At 44.9% G+C, this 20,652-nt stretch overlaps 1 protein-coding gene across 1 annotated transcript in view; it reads right to left on the reverse strand.

Annotated features, from left to right (window-relative positions):
- RRAGD (Ras related GTP binding D) overlaps nt 1-513 on the reverse strand; it is a 38,449-nt gene extending 37,936 nt beyond the window's left edge. The window contains exon 1 of the mRNA XM_008149122.3: nt 106-513. Coding sequence (XP_008147344.2) covers nt 106-241 — 136 coding nt within the window. The 5' untranslated portion in view covers nt 242-513. The remainder of the gene's footprint in view (nt 1-105) is intronic.
- Nucleotides 514-20,652: the final 20,139 nt, after the last annotated feature.

Below are 20,652 nucleotides of genomic sequence, written 5' to 3' on the forward strand. Positions count from 1 at the left end.
CCCTCCAAGTCCGCGGCCCGCGCGCTCGGCCCGGCCGGGGGCGGGACGGGGTGCCGGCTCAGGACGCGCGGGGCTGGGGGGCCGGCAGGGGACCCCCGCGCTCACCTCCCTCCTCCGCCCCGCTGTCCGGGTCGGCATCCGAGGAGTCGGGCCCGTCCCCGTAGTCCGCCAGCCCCACCAGCTCATCCTCCTCGTCGTCGTCCTCGTCTTCCAGCTGCGGCTTCCCCAGCACCTGGCTCATCGCGCCCACCGTGCGGCGGCCGGGGGTGGGGTGGGGTGGGTGGCGAGTTCCGGGCTAGGGGCTCAGCCTCCTCCGGGCCGCTCGCAACCTATCTGAATTGGGGTTTTGTCTGGAGCGTGGCGGGAGCCGGCGGAGGCGGGGGCCGCGAGTTCCCCCGGCGGGCGGCCTCCGGGTCTGGGTCCCGCGGTTCTCTGCGCGCCGGAGCCCCCTCGCCGCCCCTCCCGCCTGCCGGCGGAGGACTCAACCGGAGCGCGGCAGTTCCTCCCCGAGGAGGGAGAGAGAGACTGCGTGACCCAAGTCACCTGACACACACTGTCACACACTCACACACACACTCACACATGCACACACACCCCGCACGGGTGCGCGCGCGTTCTCCCGGGCGCAGGCACCGCTCGGCTGGCGCTCGGCTGAGGACACACACACGCCTGGGGGGGTGGGAAGCAAGACGGCGCCCGGCCCTCCGCCCACCCAGAAGCGCACACGGACACAAGCGGGGTACTCCCGGGCCCGGGTGCAGGCACCTACCACGGCTGCGCGCCAGAGGCCCCCACGCGCCGCTTCTGCACGTGGTCCCCGCACAGGCGAGCGAGCTGGGGGCCTGCACACCCTGAGAACCTTCCCTCCACCCACCTTTGACACACACCCCCTACTTTGGGCAGCCATCTCCAGCTTCTCATCCTTGGGGAGGGCTCCCGTCCCAAGTGCCCCCCTAACACTGGGTTCCCACCCACAGCAGCGTTCCTAGGACACCCAGTGGATGCTGAAGCGCCCCTGGAAGAAAACTCAGAGAAATGCATTGCAGAGGCACAGTCTCCGATGCAATTGCCTTTCAGTGTGTCTTCATGGTTCAAATTGCTTCCCACCAAGAATATTAAAAAAAATCAGGCCTTCCCAGATGTAAATGTTTCTGAAAAAATAACCTGCCTCTTGGCTGTCTAGACTGAATAATTCCTCTGCAGTGTTTTGGGAAAGGCTCAGGTATAACACACTCAGGGGCTACTCATGTTCATCTCATCCTGTCTCATTGCATAGACTATAATCTCATATCTCAAAATTAAATGTTTCAAGGCTTTTGTGTGGGGTCGGGGAGACGGTGTCTGCGTGAGGGGGGACAATTCTCATAGGAATAGCAACAATGTGGGGGTGAAACTAAAGCCTGCATTCCTCCACAAGCTTTTCATCACAGGACATAGTGTACCCACCCTTTCTGGATACTGCAAAAAAAAAATCACGTGAATGAACTTCCTCTGTCAAGAACAATAAGAAATAAATCCAGCTGGCTAGCATGGTGATACAGATCCTACAGGTGCCAGCAGCTCAGCAGGTGGTGTGGGGGAGGAGAAGAGGAAGAAGGGAGCTGAGGCTGAGGCTCTTGGAGCCCAAGGGTGCTGTCTCTGTAGGGAACATTTGTTGAGCACCTACTATATGTGGGGCGGGGGGTAAGATCCCTTGATGCTCAGAACAGTGTTCCTGCCATGGAAGAGCCCGCAGCCTACCAAATTATGACTCATGCTCTGGATTTTGTATTGGCTGTGAGTGTCGAAGATGGATACAAACCCCTTCTAAGAGGCGGCTGCTTTTTATTGGAAAGGTGTTCCGATTTTCCAGGTCGAGGAGTATAAGTTGGTATGACTGTATCGATCAAGAACCTCCCCAGGAGGAAAATGGATGGCACATGCAAAGTTTTTAACTTAAAAAGCTTTCTGTGAAGGGACCCTTTACAGGGGTGTGGACGGAGTTTAGGGAATCAGCCAGAGCTTAGCAACAGTGGGAAGAGATAATCATGCCTTAAAACAGTAGGAGGAAGGAAGGGCACTAGAGTCCTGGAGAAGGGACACAAAATAGGAGCTGCAGCTGATGAGGAGGCTGCCAGTACCAGAGCCGTCTCATGTAGAAGAGAAGCGGTGGGAAGAAATACCCTGGCCTCTCTCTGCTCCCACCCTCCATTCTCCTGGAAGTGCCTCCCACAGGCAAAATCCAACTGGAAGGCAGAGGTCCCAGGAACTGGGAACCTAGTCCAGGACACAGAGATTGGCTAGGGAGGTCAGAAAGTGGGTCCAAGGGCCCGGCTGGCGTGGCTCAGTAGTTAGTTGAGCATCGGCCCATGAACCAGGAGGTCTCGGTTCGATTCCCGGTCAGGGCACATGCTCTGGTTGCTGCACATACTCAGTTTGGCACATACACAGTTTGCCATTGTTGACTCAGTCCCCAGTGGGGGTTGTGCAGAAGGCACCCGATTCGATGTTTCTATCTCTCTATCCCTCTCCTTTCCACTCTCGAAAATCAATAAAATAATTTTTAAAAAAGAGAGAGGGTCCAAGAGTTGGGCAGGTAGGCTGGGGGCCAAACAATGTAACCAACCAGCACAAGCAGGCTCTACTTGCTCTCATAAGAGGAAGTTACTCCAGGGGTCATTTTCCTAGTCCGTTTTCATTCATTCTGTTAAAGGAAATCCCCACGAGGAGGGGCTCTCCCAGGGTGGGTTTCAAGACTTTCAGCTATCCCAGAACAAACCCACCAGCCTAGCACAAAGCCTTTGAGCTGGCCTGATTAAAACTACAGAGGACTACTTACGGGGCCCTAGAAGCCAGTCCAAGGTCAACCCAGACCATTAAGGCATCCCTGGCTGGTTGCCAAGTGTGTGGGCCCCAGGACCCCAGGGGTTCAGGATAGGACAATTTCTAAACCAAAAGCCCCACTGTGCTTGAGTCCCAGGAAGAACAGAGATAGCTGATGATCCTCTGCCTATGCCAAGAAGGGAGAACTTAGGGGGAAACACCAGCAACAGATTGGAGCACACCCTAAGACAGTGATGGCGAACCTATGACACGCGTGTCAGCACTGACACGCGTAGCCATTTCTGATGACACGCGGCCGCATGCCGAGGATGAAACATTTGCTGCTCCTGAGGATGAAACATTTGCGACTAGAGTCCTGGAGTTAGTTTTTTCCTCAAAGTGACACACTACCCGAGTTATGCTCAGTTTTTTGGCGAAGTTTGACACACCAAGCTCAAAAGGTTGCCCATCACTGCCCTAAGATATCTGAGAATTGGACCATTCTTGAGAAAATAAGGGAACAAACCCACAAAAAGTAATAAAATCCAAATCCTCAATAATGTTCCACCTCAAGGTAGATAAAAGAGTCACAGACAGGTTTCAGAGTTTCTAATTCACTGTCGTTTCAGAAATGTACGGTATTGATAAAGTTGGAGCAAACAGAACAGGAAGGATCTATTGCTTTTCTTTTGCTGTTATTTCAATACTGTCAGCTTTCAAATTAGGGATATGTTTTAAAATATCTTAGGAATAAAAGTGCTTAAATTTAAGAAGTCATGTATGTGGATTCTTTCAGAATTTAAATAAAAATAGAAAACTACTACAAATGGAAAACCTTTTGGGAACGGTGTAGAATCTGCTCAGTAAATTGGCTATGGCATTGGCCACTCTCTGGCCTGAACTCTGGCAATGCCTGTGATGTCTCTTGGGAGAGTGGGCTCAAGAATGTGAGGATTGCCCAGGCCAGCATGGCTCAGTTGGTTGGGCATTGTCCCAGGCACTAAAGGTTGCTGGTTCCATTCCCAGTCAGGGCACATGCCCACCCCAGTAGGGGGGGCCTGCAGGAGGTAGCTGATTGATGTCTCTTTCTTTCTCTCTCCCTCTCTCTCTCCCTTCTTCTCTCTCTAAAGATAAATTTAAAAAAAAGAATGTGAGGATTTATCTATGGGCTACTCATGGTCTTTGCTGTTGTATGTAACCATGGCAGGGTGATATACACATACATAATAGGTGTTTAATAAATATTTATGGAATGAACGAAAGATAGTACATGGCCAGCTTTCTACACAGAGCTGGCATATATATATATATATATATATTTATATATATATATATACACATACACATATATATATATATTAATTGATTTTAAGAAATGAGAGAGAGGGAGGGAGAGAGAGAGAGAGAGAGAGAGAGAGAAGCATTGATCGGCTGCTTCTGGCACACACCCCAACTAGGGATCAAACCCACAACCCAGGCATGTGCCTTGACTGGGAATCGAACCAGCAACCTTTAGGTGCATGGGGCAATGCCCAACCAACTGAGACACACTGGCCAGGGTCAGATCTGGTATGTTTTTAAGAGAAACTTTAGGAAGATACATAAGCCAAATTTTCCACTTATCCTAAACCCTGGGAAATGCTACAGTGAGATAAATATGAATTGTGAGCTACTAGAGTACAACCAATGAGCAGCCATGCAAGAGATGATGACTCTTAAGCCTCATCCCTTCAGTACTGCCTGAAGACTTGAAGGAATTACAATATGACTATTAAATGCTTACTTTATTTTTACCAACTCCTCCTTCTAAAAAACTTAACTTTTAGAAATATTTTGTGATATCATGAAAGATGAGCTTTGTCTATTGCCCATTATAATTTTTGTTGTTAATGTTTATCCTCACCTGTGGATATTTTTCCATTGATTTTCAAGGAGAGTGGAAACGGGAGAGGGTAGAGAATCATCGATTTGAAAGAGAGACTTCTATTGATTGCCTCCCGAATGCATCCTGGGGCCAGGAATCAAACCAGAAACCCAGGTACATACCCTTGACCACGAATCGAACCCACGACCCTTCAGTGTGCAAGCTGATGCTCTAACCACTTAGTGACACCGGCCAGGGTGCCCATTATAACTTAACCAACTAATGTTTACTAAGATTTTCCATGAATAAGGTCCGGTTCCAAAATAATATAAATTTCAAAATATCCCATTAAGTAAGTGATGTTATAGTCCTTACTTTACAGAAGAAAACAAGTTAAATAATTTGCACAAGGTAACATATAAGAGCGGTTGGTGAAACTACTTTGGAACTCAGTCAGACATTAGATATTATTCCTCTTTAATGGCCCAAGGCTAACGTCAGTTACATGATAGCCATTGAACTGAAAAGGGGGAGGGACGTGAAGAGCTTATTCCCAATCTCTTAGGAAGAGTGGGCTCAAGCATGGGAGGACTGCCCTGGCCAGTGTGGCTCAGTTGGTTGGGCATTGTCCCATGCACTGAAAGGTTGCATAGACAATCATTGATTGATATCATTTCTTTTATTAGGAACACAAATAGCAAGTGATTTAGTATCCTTTCTGGATTATGTGACTGTATTGCACCATATGCTAAGCTAAAGTATAATACTTGTAAGTGTATTTTTGGCTTTAAATTTTGAATTTTAAAGGTCGTAAGTTTGTGCCCTTATTTTAGTGAATTATTTTGCTGTTGCCAATTAGATGTCTTGTGACAAAGAACATGAGAGGGTTTTAAAAGAAATCTATACAATTTAGTCAGAATAATTGCAGTCCTGAGCAGGGCAGGCAATTAAATACAGCCTGCATCCTACATCTTAGAGTATTTTGAGGCATCTGATGGCATTGTGCCTGATTCCTGGGATTCACATGTTGAAAGCCTTTCAGACTCTCTTTTTAAATATGTATTTAAAGCTATTAATTTTTTCTTGAAACAAACAAAGGAAAGAGCCTTGTACAGAATCTTGCTGGACACCTGCTGATCCAGGGAAGCCAGCCAAATTTCTCAAGAGGTAGCTCACAGCCTCCGGTTGGCCTAAGACAGTTGATGACCTGATGAAATCATGACAAATCATTAAATCGTTTCCACTGAGGCAGTCCACCCTTAAAGAAATTTTATTAAAAGAACGTTGTGACATTTTAAAAACATGCCTAAGGTAAAATAGTCACACAGCATAAAAGAATATCCAATAAAAAGTTAGTTTCCGCCCTAACTGGTTCGATTCCGGTCAAGGGCATGTACCTTGGTTGCGGGCACATCTCCAGTGGGGGGTGTGTAGGAGGCAGCTGATCGATGTTTCTCTCTCATTGATGTTTCTAACTCTCTATCCCTCTCCCTTCCTCTCTGTAAAAAATCAATAAAATATATATATTTTTTAAAGTTAAGTTTCTCTCCCTCCCCTGACCTACAGTCTCCTGGCTCCCCTCCAGAAAGGGAAGCTCTCTGCTTTTAAATGTGCAAACATGGTTGTTGCTATTATAGAGACTTATTTTTGATAACTTCATTTCTTTAACAGTCAACAAACATTTTTTTTTTATATCATGAAGACAATCAGATTTGCAGGGCTGTGCTTTAAGGGAAATAAACAGAGGGAGGTGAAAGCCTAACTGGGGTGAGAGGAGCCTGATGTAGATGGGGTTGCCAGAGAAGGCCTCTTTCAAAAGGTGGCACTTGAGTTGACCATAAGAAGGTGAGCACACAGTGAAAGTCAGGATAGAGAGCGTCTCAGCAGTTGGAAAAGCCCAGGAGAAGGGAAAGGGCTTGCTGTGGGAGGAACAAAAAGGCCCATGTGATGAGAGGGAGAGGTTGGTAGGCACAAGAGACAGGTAGTCTTTGCAGTCAGGATAAGCATTTTGGATTTTATTCTAAGTGCTACTGGAAGGCTTGGCGAGTTTTAAGAAGGGAGGTGAAATGTATGGTCTCCTTTTCTAAAAGCTCATTCTGGTGGATGGTTTCCAAAGATGGCCACGACCATCCATGCCATCCCACATTCCCTTTTGCAAATGTGACTTTGCCATGTCTCCAACCTATTCTCCCTGCTCTTGAATGTGGGCAGGCCCTGCGACTTCTTTAACCTATAGAATGTGGCAGAAGTGATAGTGACATTGCACAACTTCTGAGATTGGGCCATAAAAGGCCTTGCTACTTTCTTTTTTACTCTCTTGGAGCCTTGAACCACCATGGAGAGAAGTCTGGGCTAGCCCGTTGGAAAGGCTCCAGGGATATAGAAGCCCTGAGGGATGCTGAGCACAAGAGTAAAAAGATCCCAGCATCTGAGTCATCCCAGCTGAGGGGTCAGACTTGTGAGTGACACCGTCTTGGATTCTCCAGCTCAAATTGCAGTCACCTGAGGCAAGTGCAGCCCACACCACATGGAACAGACTTGCTGTTCCAGCTGATCCCTGCTCAGCCAACCACAGGATCCTGAGTAATAAAACGTCTGTTTTTTTAAGCCATTAAGATTTGTGGTGTTTTGTTGTGCTTGGATTTCTTTTACATAGCTATAGGTAACTGATGCACATACTCTGGCCCATGTGAGGAAAATTTAAGATAGATGCAAAAAAACAGTTAGGAGGTCATTGTCATAGTCCAAAAGAGAAATGAGCGAAGAGAGTGGAAATTGAGAAAAGTGGATAGATTGGGTATAAATTTTGGCAGTAGAATTGATAGCTTATTTAACATGAATAGTTAGGGGAAGGACTTCTTCCAGGCATTTGGTTTGAGCAACTAGATGTATGATAATGCCATTTATTGAAATAGCAAGACCCAGGTAGGGACAGGATTGTGGGTGGGAGGTGAATCAAGGTCCTTGATTTCTAACATTCTAGTTACTGCATATTGCCACATAATGAATTTTTCCAATGACAAGCCATGAATAAACTAAAGATGACATTTTTTTAAAAGATGACATTTGCAATTATCCCAAAAAAGTCCCAAACTTTTTGCTACATATGTAGCAATATGGACTTCTAAAGAAAATTAACTTTTTATTTATATGAACTTTTAAGGACAAGCTTCTGATAAATGGTGATATAAATGAAAGCAGAAAGCTCTTGATAATAAAGTCAGATGAACAGAGACATTAAAAGTTCCACATGTGCCGAGGCCGGTTTGGCTCAGTGGATAGAGCGTCGGCCTGCGGACTCAAGGGTCCCGGGTTCGATTCCGGCAAGGGCATGTACCTTGGTTGCGGGCACATCCCCAGTAGGGGGTGTGCAGGAGGCAGCTGATCGATGTTTCTCTCTCATCGATGTTTCTAACTCTCTATCCCTCTCTCTTCCTCTCTGTAAAAAATCAATAAAATATATTTAAAAAAAAAAAAAAAAGTTCCACATGTCTATAGGTCAGCTTAGACTTGTAACCCCTACTTTGGCTGGGAGAGTTATACCAACTTATTCACTTAATGATACAAGAAAGCAGATTCTCTAAAACAAATTACCTTATTAAAAATCCAATAGGCCCTAGCTGGTTTGGCTTACTGAATAGAGCATCACCTGGGGACTGAAGGGTCCCGGGTTCAATTCCGGTCCAGGGCACATGCAGGCTAGATTCCCAGTGGGGAGCATGTAGGAAGCAGCCCATCAATAATTCTCTCTCATCATTAATGTTTTTCTCTCTCTCTCTCTTTCCCTTCCTCTCTGAAATCAATCCTATCTAATAAAAGAGTAATATGCAAATTGACCATACCTACACTACACCACAAGCCACGCCCACCAGCCAATCAGGAGCGTGTATGCAAATTAACCCAACCAAGATGGCTGTGGCCATGGAATGAACAGGAGGCTTGGGTTTCCCTGGCAATGGAAACCCTGGCCAGCCCAGGTCTCCGCTCAAGGCTACAAAGTTTCAATTATAGAAGATAAATAAATCCCAGATACCAGGGCCTCCACTTGGGTCGTCGGAGGGCATGGCCAGCCTGCAAACCACCACAGGCCCCTCGCCCAGGCCGCCCCACGCCCCAAGGGAACGGCCACCCTGATCCAGGACACCCTTCAGAGCAAACCAGCTGGCCCCCACCCGTGCAGCAGGCCTCTATCCTATCTAATAAAAGAGCAATATGCAAATTGACTGTCACTCCAACACAAGATGGCTGCCCCATGTGGACATAAGATGGCCGCCACAAGATGGCCAGCAGGGGAGGGCAGTTGGGAGGGATCAGGCCAGCAAGGAAGGGCAGTTGTGGGCCAGCCAGCAGGGGAGGGCAGTTGGGAGGGACCAGGCCTGCAAGGGAAGGCAATTGGGGGCAATCAAGCCTGCAGGGGGAGGGCAGTTAGGGGTGACCAGGCTGGCAGAGGAGGGAAGTTGGGGGCGACCGGGCCTGCAGGGGAGAGCAGTTGGGGGGGACCAGGTCTACAGGGGAGGGAAGTTAGGGGTGACCAGGTCTGCAGGGGAGGGCAGTTAGGGGCAATCAGGCTGGCAGGGGAGCAGTTAGGCATCAATCAGGCTCGCAGGGGAGTGGTTAGGGGGTGATCAGTCTGGCAGGCAGAAGCAGTTAGGGGCAATCAGGAAGCCAGGCAGGCAAGCAGTTGGGAGCCAGCAGTCCTGGATTGTGAGAGGGATGTCCCAGATTGGAGAGGGTGCAGGCTGGGCTGAGGGACACCCCCCCCCTCCCCCGTGCACAAATTTTATGCACCGGGCCTGTAGTAAAAATATATTTTTAAAAAATCCAAAAGAACGAAATCCAGGAACTCTCATTTATACGTGTCGCTCACTAAATGTTACCACAAAAGTGGCAGGCACTGTCAGTCAGCTACTTACCAACCAATCCAAACGCTTCTCCCTGGCCTGCTTCTCAAAGTAGAGATGGGAAAAGTCAGATACTCAAACTTTGAGATTCCTTTATGTCTGGTCAGTAAGAAATAAGGAGGGATCCTCATGGAGAACTTCTAGGAAAGAATTTGCTTCCTGATAAAAGAGGACAATGAATCAGAAGAGCCCCCTGACACCAGCCTTCTTCCACTTCGAACAGTTGTGTAAGCACCTGGTATCGGAGGTAGAAAAGTCCTCTTGCAACCATGAGGTAACAGGCCTAAGACCAAGCCTGTCACGCGAATGGCAGAATATAGAGAGAAAGAGCCTGGATAACCTTGCTGAACTGCTGTACTCAAACCTGGAAATGCCTACTCCCAAACTTCCTACTTCATGAGAAAATTAGAAGTCCATTCCTTAAGCCAGTGCTTCCCCACCTTGTCCAGTCAAGGTGCACACAGGAAATGATTTGTGCGCCACACTGACTTAAACGGACAAGCTGCTTGCTGGCAAGAGGTGACTGGCCCAGAGACTTTGGCCACCTTAGGCCCTGCCCAGAGACTTTGGCCACCTTAGACTCTGCCCAGAGACTTTGGCCACCTTAGACTCTGCCCAGCTGCTCTCAAGGCTGAGGGGATCGATAACGTGGCCATATCTGTAACCCATTTATGGCACACAAGTGGTGGTGGCAAATCAATTGGGAAGCTCTGCTTAAGCCCCTGAAGGTAGGGTCTTCTGAACTTTGCAATAGAAATATCCTAATTGACACAATATATACCTTTTATGAGTGGAGGGGTGGAGGGAGGGAGGGATGGATGGATGAAATCTTATCATATAACTGGTGGTAAAGTTCAGAAGTTATGCACTGTGGGGAAGCACGGGACTTGGTTGGAAAGTCTGTAAGGAGGACTCTCTAAAAGGCAGGGGGCCCCTGGGGGAAACTTGTCGAAGGCAGCAGCCTCTGCCTTGACTTTTCCAAACAAGTCCAAGCTTCCGGGTGTTTTACTGAAATCTCTGTTTAGTCTTTAGACACAACCTTGTAGAAGCATGTGCTTTCTCAAGGATATTTACCCTGCTGATAGTGTCTAATAGTTAATTTTAGTTCAAGCAGTTGTTACAATAAAAGCCTAAGGAGGCAGGTGAATGGGACTGCTTGGCTGCTGTAGCCAAGCAGTCCCTTAGCCTCTCTTTCACAGAAACGTGTGTCAGAGTAATCATTCATCCGTCGCTGAGGGTCTGCTGGTCAGTCCCGGCAATGCCATATTCAGAGAAACCTGATAAAGTTGTCTCAGGATGATACAGGAGATAATGGAGGTTTCATACAAAGGGGAACTTGGTTTTGCTTCTCTCAATAGTTATTTCATTCTTATCTCTTCATGAAAACTGTCCTTTTGTGCTTTTTACACTGGATGACAGATGAGTGCTCCACCCTCCTTGTCCCCGTGATAGAGGGCCCAGGCTCATGATCTAGGCTTCCGGGGTTCAAAACCTAGCACCACCACTATCTAACTGTGTGATCTGGACCAAGCTACCTAACCTCTCTATGCCTCAATTTCCTCATGTCTAAACTGGTGATAATGTTATATACCTCAAAGTGGTTATGAGAAGAATTAAATCCATTAAACTATGTAAAAGAATTAAAAACAGTAAGCACTCTAGAAGTATTAGCTATCATTATCTTCAATTCCCAGGCAAGAAAATCAGATTAGTTGAGTTTGGGCCAGTGGTCCATTCCTGGCCTAATTTCTTCCCTAATCATCCTTTACATAGCACCATGAATGTTACTCCTTCAGAGCATTACTTAGCTGTAATTTAACCCTTTGCACTCGCTTGCTTTTTTCTCGATTCCTTTATTCTAATGCTAACCGTGTCGAGTCACACTCGACATCCGAGTGCAAAAGGTTAATATTTGATTGACGAATGTATTCACCACTAGACTCTAGGACCATCTGCTTTTGCTTGCCTAGCAAAGTGGTCACATTCTCCATGAAGCACACTTCTAGGACACATCATTTACACTGTATTCTGTGTGCAATATGGTAGCTTGATGGTGGTCAAATACCAATAAGTACACTGAATTAATGGTCCAGTCCTCTATGGCTGGGGGTGCAGTGGGTGGCTGCAGAGGTCTACTCTCATGAGTGAGAGGCAGTCCTTAACAAAAGGGAATAAACTGAAAAGAAACCTCCAAACGTACCCACCATGTGTCTCGTACATGTACCATGGATACTGGGCTCTGAATAATTCATTTCATGTGTCTTCTCATTCTGGGATCCCAGCTGAAGGGTCAGCCACTGTTTGGGCATGATATTCTCATGGCAGAAGGCAAAAGCTCAAGGCAGGTAGAAGAAGCATAAAGTCACAACGTATTTAAAGCTTCTGCTCCAACATGGTCAAGGAAAATCACACAGCCCCAAACGAGTGGAGCAGAGGAATCTATGCCACTATAGGAAAGCATGGCAAAGGTGGGGAGGGAATAAAAAGTTGTAAATGAATAATGCAGTTCACCACATAGACCCACTGTAGTCAGTTCCAAACCAAAATCCCAAAATTTTCATGGGACCCGATAAGCTAATTCTTAAAATGTCTATGGATGAGCAGAAGGCTAAGAATACTTGAGACCCTTATGAAGATGAAACAACAACAACAACAACAACAACAACGAAGTAAGGGTTGAACTTCTATGATCAGAAGATTTAATATAAAACCACATATTTTCAGACAGTATGGTAAAAGCTTAAGGATAGGCAAATGGGACAAAATAGAGAACCTAAACCGACTCATATATACATGCAAACACATTATAATGCAGCTCTGGCATTGCAAATGAGAAGAGAAGTGAATTTCAGATGAAGTGTAGACTTAAATGTGAAATTAAACTTTTAGAAAAGAATATTAAAGAATATTTTTATATCCTCAGGGTCAGGAAGGATTTCTCAAAACACATGAAACAGGGTAAAAGAGAAAACAAGAATAGTTATGAAACATTAAAGATTCTTGATCGAACTGGTTATTAGGGAAATACAAATCACAGCCATAATGAGAAATTATTTTACACCTCCTCTCCGCCGCCCCCCCCCCCCCCACCCCACACACACACACGAAACAAGCACTGGCAAAGATGTGGAGCCAGGGGACTGTCCTACACTGCTGATGGCAATGAAAATTGATATAGCTAGTTTAGAAAACAATTAAGCCTCTCCAGGTAAATTTGAACACATACATATCTTAACACCCAATAATTTCACTTCTACATATATATTCTAAGAACTCTTGCACACATGCATCAGGATAAATATTTAGTAACTAGAGGCCCGGTACACGAAATTCGTGCAAGGGGTGTGTGTGTGTGTGTGTGTGTGTGTGTGTCCCTCAGCCCAGCCTGCACCCTCTCCAATCTGGGACCCTTTGAGGGATGTCCGACTAAACGGGCAGTCGGACATCCCTCTTACAATCCAGGACTGCTGGCTCCCAACCACTTGCCTGCCTGCCTGCCTGATTGCCCCTAACCACTCCCCTGCCAGCCTGATCGACGCCTAACTGCTCCCCTGCTGGCCCGATTGCCCCTAATTGCCCTCCCCTGCCAGCCTGGTCCCCCCAAACTGCCCTCACCTGCAGGCCTGGTCACCCCACCCAACTGCCCTCCCCTGCAGGCCTGATCGCCCCTAACTTCCCTCCCCTGCAGGCCTGGCCACTCCTATCTGCCTTCCCCTGCTGGCCTGGCCGCCCCCAACTGCCCTCCCCTGCTGGCCATCTTGTGGAGGCCATGTTGTGTCCACATGGGAGCGGCCATCTTATGTGTTGGAGTGATGGTCAATTTGCATATTACCTCTTTATTATACAGGATGCTCATAGCTACAATAGCAAAAACTGGAGCCAACCCAATGTCTGAAATTAGACTGGATAAATTGTGGTATCTTCTTACAATGAAATATTGTATATCAGAGAAGTTGAATAGCTAAATCTTAGAAAGAGAATGCTGAGTGAAAAAAGTAAGTTGCATAGGAGTCCCATAGAATGATTCCCTTTACAAAAGTTCAAAACCAGGCAAAACTGAACAACGTCATGTTTAGGGACATTAAATATATTCAAGATAAGAAAATCATTACCACAAATTCAGGTGGTTTCCTCTGGAGGAGGAGACTATGATCACGGAAGGGCTTGGGGAAGATTTCTAGCAAGGGCAGTTTCAGGGAATAGAATGGCTGGAAGCCAGAATGGCAGGCTGAAGGATAAACTGAAGCTACTACCAACATAAAAGACAGCTAGGACAGTCAACTCATTAAAGAAATGTGTTGCTGGCAATTTGAGATTATTTCTCACAACGCAGTTAAAGTTATTGACAGAGCAGACTTCTTTCTCAAGAGGCAGAAGGAGGGGTTAGTGGGGTGGATTTTTTGAGGCTGACTGTGATTGAGCTGAGCAGAGCGGTGAGAACGGAACTGCAGGCTGGGAGCCTTTCTCATATAGAGGGAGGGTTAGGATTCTCCTTTCATTAGTTGCCCAGGAACTGAGTGCCCACTTGGAGATAAGCAAGCAAGATCTCCAAGCAGCCCTTATGCGCTGCTTGCTTTGGCACTCGTGAGGTCCCCTGCTAGGAATTCCCATTCATCAAGGTCTGGGAACAAATGCAGACCTGTCAGCTCCCAAGACCGTTCACATATCTTACATGCTGGCTTGGGCATTCTGTTCCTTTCAGCAGAATTAATGTGCGATTGCTCTGACTGCTCATAAATGTAACTTAAAACTCCATCTCACTGTGACTTTATGATGATGCTATAAAAGCCTCCCACAGGAATGGAGCACTTTGGATCTTTGAAAGTTTATTGAAGAAACTAACTAGGAAAACCCTTGAATTTGGAAAAGTATAACAATAAATGATCTAGTTGAAAGGTCATGCATACATACCTTGCCTTTGGGGGTTTCCACCTAGAACTCCCTAGTGACCTGTCCACAGAGAAATTCAGGGGACCTGATGGGCAGGGGAAGGAAAAGTGTTCTAATAGCTCTAGATGTGTGTGTGTGTGCGCGCGCGACAGAGGTGGGGAAACAAATCTCTGATTAGGGGTGGGGGAAGTTCCTGAGCACTTACCCTTCCCTGGTTTGGGTAGGGTTTTTTTTTGGATTATCCCTGCCTAATGCTCCCTGAAGGAGAGAGGAAGACAAATATCTTAAGAAAAAGGAGATCATCATTCTGCACCCCTCCCCCTACCCTCCCCCTCCCGGCCCTGGAAACCAGGCCTATTTCAGAGGATAAGAAAAAAAAAATTCAGGCCCTAGCCAGTTTGGTTCAGTGGATAGAGCGTCAGCCTTCAGACTGAAGGGTCCCAGGTTCGATCCCGGTCAAGGCCATGTACCTTGATTGTAGGCGCATCCCCAATGGGGGGTGTGCAGGAGGCAGCTGATCAATGTTTCTAACTCTCTATCCCTCTCCCTTCCTCTCTGTAAAAGATCAATAAAATATATTTTAATTTAAAAAAAGAAAAGTGTAGTGAACCCCTTTCACATCCCACGTGGTTCAGGGTTCAGGTTCAGGGTTCGGGCTTTGGAGGAGGCCGCACACAAATGAAAAAGACTAGAAAATATTAATTTGGAAACATTGGGGGTCAGGCGGGAGCCCAACTCAAAGGGAAGGACTTCACCCTGCTCTGGCCTTGCTATCCCTTTTATTAAGACTATGGGATACACCCATAGTCCTTAGGCAGGCAATTCCAATAATAGCCAATCAACAAGGATTTACATAAGATTAAAATCCTTCCAAGATTAAAAGGTGGAAGTTGCTTTAGCTACCATTGTCTCAACTAGACAGTGAGTGGTTGGCTCTGACCTTTCAGAGCTTCAAGGTTGACCAGCCTCCCGGGTTCCTTGTCTACACCTCTCTGCTAGTGAAGGCAATGGGTGGCTTCCAACATATCCCCCGTTATTTTTTCCTTAAAAAATCTTGCATCTGCAGACTAGAAATAAACATATAAGAACAAAAATGAGCCCTAACTGGTTTGGCTCAGTGGATAGAGCGTCAGCCTGTGGACTGAAGGGTCTCAGGTTCGATTCCAGTCAAGGACATGTACCTTGGTCTTGGTTGCGGGCTCATCCCCAGTAGGGAGTATGCAGGAGGCAGCTGATCAATGTTTCTCTCTCATCGATGTTTCTAACTCTCTATCCCTCTCCCTTCCTCTCTGTAAAAAATCAATAAAATACATTAAAAAAAAAAAAAAAGAACAAAAATGAGACAAGCAGTAGTGGGTATGCTGAAAGGAAAATGAATCAGTCTGTAGTAAGTTTCTTTCTGGGCCAACAGTTTCTTGAGTCCCAATTTCAATGTCCAACAGTTTTGAGTCCCAATTTCAATGTCCAACAGTTCCTTATGTGTACATGTCAGCAATGATATGCTAGTTCTGGATGGTAGACAAATGGTGGCAATGCAGGTTCGACCCCCTCTGGTTTGGTCCTGGACAACCTGCAGCAACACACAGCTGATGACTGCTAGCATAGCAAGGCGTCTTCAGCGTCTTCCATCTCTGGACTGTTTCTCCTCTTGTCTTCATGGCTGGAGCAGTCCTGTCAGTTCCTCTCTGGGATCCGTTGTTGCAGGAATCCACATGGTCTTGGAGTTGTTTTCTGGAAATATACAAACATATTCTTGACCAAAGGTTAATAAAGGAATCTTTTCTATAAATTAGACTTGGGATCCTTTTTATTTTTGCCCAAACAATTTTCCTTTGGCTTATTTTGACACCATGTGTGTTTTCATGGGTGTCTTGCGATTAGCATTACAAATGAAAATTAACCTTCAAAGTAAAAAATTTTCTTGATGTAACTTACTTACAGGGAATTATTCTTACAGGATATTTTTCCACTATCCTCCCTTTTTAAATTTAAATATTAGGAGGCTTTTGGAAATTGTATATTGCAGTCTTGATAACTTTTAATTTTAATTTTTGCACAAAAATATGACTGCTTTGGATTCATAGCATATTAAGCAATTTTACTATGAGATGAACTATCAATAAAAATTTTAGTTAATACTTCAGGAACAGTTTTTTTGTCCAGTACAATTAAGTTCTTATGAATATTTACTTATTTCAATTAGCCAATTTAAATTAATCTGAAATAAGGTTTATTTTTTAACTTCACTTGTCCTAGGTTATGGACAATAAATGATATTAATTAGACTTCTTAAATTAGTTTTTAAATAACTTTACATAAACTTTGTTAGGGAGGCAAAAACATAAATTATTTTCTTCAGTTTATGAGGCCGAATTTATTGACTTTTAATTACAGTTTTTCAGGTGTTTGAAGAAAACCTCTCTTTATTTCATTCCAAAATAATTATCAGGCTACAGAGAGTTTCATTTAAAACTCTTTGTCTTTCTTTAAGACTACTATTTTACTGTCAGATTTAATACTTTAACAACAATCTTAGTTTAACCTGTAAATATTAGTGAAAGAGATTTCAAAATTTTCAAATTTCTCCTTTTTATTAAGCTAGAATTTTATTTTTAAAGAGTATCCCCTTTGGCTAATTAGCATATACAGAGGGATAATGGGAGGTCTCAGTAACTTTATTCAAAGAGAGGGGTTGGCCTTTGCTGTTTCAAGATGGCAGCCCCCTGGGGAGCGGCAAGACATGTGGCCATCATGGCGGCTGCCAAGTCAGGCAGTCCAAAAATGGTGACTGTCTAAACTGTTAAAGCCAAAACTACACTGCAGACAAACAGAAATCTCACTAGCTGTTTCTGGTGGCTTTATTAGAATTTAATTGTTTATAATTTAAGTAGGTATCTTTAATTAAAAAAGCAAAGCAAACTTAGTACTTGTTTACATCTGATTCACAAGGTGCAAAAGTGGCCCCACCTTCAGCCTAATTAAAAATGCAGACGGCTATGGGCTTTTGTTATTTTAACTTTCCAATATTGTATTTTAAGAAACATTTTGCCCTCCTTAGAGGCCAAAACTTTCATAACATTTATAAGTAAAATATAGTTATTAATTTTTATTTGATAAAGCTTTCCATGCAATTTCAAGTATATTAGATCGGTTAAATTCAAAATATTTCCTTTAAGAAGAGAGAATAACTTCTTGAATTACTCTGGGTGCCCTTAGAGCTCTCCAAGAATCATCTCTCGGTTAAAGCCTTGAAATTTTAACATGGAAAAAACCATCAAACAAATATCTATATATGATTTAAAGATTATATTACTTTTTATAATTAACTTAAGATATCAATTAAATTCTAAACTGGTTATTGCATTAAAAATTTGGTTGGGATCACAGAATTAATCCTTCTTATTTAATTAGACCAATAAGCAACATATTTTGAATTCCTAATTATTAGAGAAAACACATTTTAAATTTCTATACTTTAGGCATTTAATTACAACTATATAATTTCTCCCAATTTGATTTGAACTTTAAACTTTTAGAGCTGGCAAGTCAAATATTTAGCAGTTCTTTGATTAATAACACTTATATTTTTAAGAATAAATTTTAAAAATACAATAATTAACTTTAAACCGACCATGTTTTTTCTCTGCCTGGGGAAGTTGAGTAGCAAGCTTGTAGGTATTCAAATGCAAAATTGTCCTTAAAGAATGGCTACTGGCGGGAAACTGGCCTACCTGTATCCTGGGGGAAGGGCGACTAGCCTTCTTCCTTCATTAACAAAAGGGTGTAGCCAGTCTTTACCTGGGCTACTTGATCTTTATAATATATTTTTCAACAATTTTTGAGATTCTAGAGTCAATTATAATTATTTTAAGGCATTTTCTTTGGATAAATTCTTTTATAACACAATTCACTGATTTTCTTGAAGGCCTTAAAAGTTAAATTTTTAAACCTTCATTAGCATTTTTAAAACCACTCTTTATTATAGAAATGCCAATCTGCTGCTGGAACTAGCCTGTGTTCTTTCCTTTTGGTCAAAAATGCCATTTTTCTCAGGAAAAAACCAGTCTTGGGTTTTTCATTTCTGTAGCCCTTGTAAAGAGTCAAGTCCAGTTCAGGACCGATCTAATATCCGAAATCGGACCGTGCGCACATTTTGTCTTAAACTAGCTTTCTCTCTGTACATGTGCACAGATATCCCAGACGCATTTCTAAATTTTTTAAAACTTTTTCATGGCGAGAAAGGAAACTTTAAATCAGCATACTGGGAGAGTGGGCTTCCATATTGGATTGCCACGTGTCTCCCTTCCCCCACATCCTGCTTGCTCTGGGGGAAGTTTTTCAGTAACAGATCTGGCCAAGTATCTTTTCACACGTAATAGATAAAGACAGATCTTAAATTTTTTCTTTCTTTTTCGCTTTCCGAAGTAATTACTAGCACTTAATTTGGCCAAATTTTGCATTTCCCTGTGAGTTCTTCTATAATTTTTAGAAACTTTAAGTAATCTCATTGCGGGAGAGCAGATAGCCCTGCCCTCTCCTGCCACCTTTGAATTTCTCTGCACTGGAGGTGGTTTCGGCAGCGGAGTTTCATTTCTTATTACAGATTTTATATTGCAAATACAAATTAAGATTTTAATTTGAACAAGAAACCACATTCCTTAAGCATGCAAACCAAAAGTCTATAATAAAGTTTACTTTATAACCTAATTCTGCCCCATTAGCCTGGCTGAAAAAGACATTCCCACCCTACTTACAGATCACGACTTCTGCAGCTAATCATGGGCTTTGCATGCAGTGAATTTCCCTCACCTATATGGTGATCTTTTTCCCACCTTTTCGGTGTATTTTTTCCCCTACCTTTTTGGTGTATTCTTCCTTTCTTCGCTCTAGGCGAAAATATCATTCCCTCCAGAGGTCCCACGTCGAAGGCGCCAGTTTGTAGTGAACCCCTTTCACGTCCCACGTGGTTCAGGTTCAGGGTTCGGGCTCTGGAGGAGGCCGCACACAAATGAAAGAGACTAGAAAATATTAATTTGGAAATATTGGGGGCCAGGCGAGAGCCCAACTCAAGGGGAAGGACTTCACCCTGATCTGGCCTTGCTATCCCTTTTATTAAGACTACTAGAGGCCCAGTGCATGATTGAATCATGCATGTGTAGGGTCCCCTATACGCTTTCGCTTTCGATCGCAGTGGAGCTGGGTGCCTGTCCGCTGGTGCACCAGGCCTTTCAGAAGCCTCCAGCTTGGCGGAGGCTTCCGAAAGGCCTGGTGCCAGAGCAGACAGGCACCCAGCTCCCCCGCTTTTGATGGTCTGCAGCAGGACGTGAGCTCGCTGCCCCAGAGGCCCCTTCTGTTCTGCAGCACAGCCATGGCGCAGATGCTGAGCTCGTGCCACCGCTGGCGATGCGAGCTCAGTGTCCCGCCGGCCCAATTGGCTACCCTGGCCACCCCGAGTCCTGCCCCCTGCACCTCCCTCTGGCCCAATCCTGGGCGTAGCGGAGTGATGGTAATTTACATATTACCATTTTATTAGGTAGGATAGAGGCCTGGTACAGGGGTGGGGGCCAGCTGGTTTGCCCTGAAGGGTGTCCCTGATCAGGGTGGGGTTCCCTTGGGGCGTAGGGTGGCCTGAGCGAGGGGCCTGTGGTGGTTTGCAGGCCGGCCACACCTCCTGGCAACCCAAGGGGAGGCCCTGGTATCTGGAATTTATTTTCCTTCTACAATTGAAACTTTGTAGCCTTAAGCGGGTGGTCCCAGCCAGGGTGTGCGGAAAGCTTTGCTTCCCCTGTTGCCGGTGGCAACCCTGGCCTGCTCTCTCAAGCTCCATTCTGAGGCCATTTCTGTTTGAATTTGTTTACCTTCTATAATTGAAACTTTGTAGCTTGAGTGGAGGCTTAGGCCTGCAACTGCTGGCGGAAAGCTTATTTCCCTCTGTTGCCTGGGAAACCTTGCTCTCTGTGGCTGTAGCCATCTTGGATGGGTTAATTTACATACTCGCTCTGATTGGATGGTGGCTGTGGCTTGTGGGTGTGTCGGAGGTATGGTCAATTTGCATATTTGTCTATTATTAGGTAGGTTATTAGGTAGGATGGGATACACCCATAGCCTTTAGGCAGGCAATTCCAATAATAGCCAATCAGCAAGGGTTTACATAAAACTAAAAGGTGGAAGTTGCTTTAGCTATCATTGTCTCAA

Source organism: Eptesicus fuscus, chromosome 10, assembly GCF_027574615.1.
Source record: "Eptesicus fuscus isolate TK198812 chromosome 10, DD_ASM_mEF_20220401, whole genome shotgun sequence".
Classification (NCBI taxonomy): domain Eukaryota; kingdom Metazoa; phylum Chordata; class Mammalia; order Chiroptera; family Vespertilionidae; genus Eptesicus; species Eptesicus fuscus.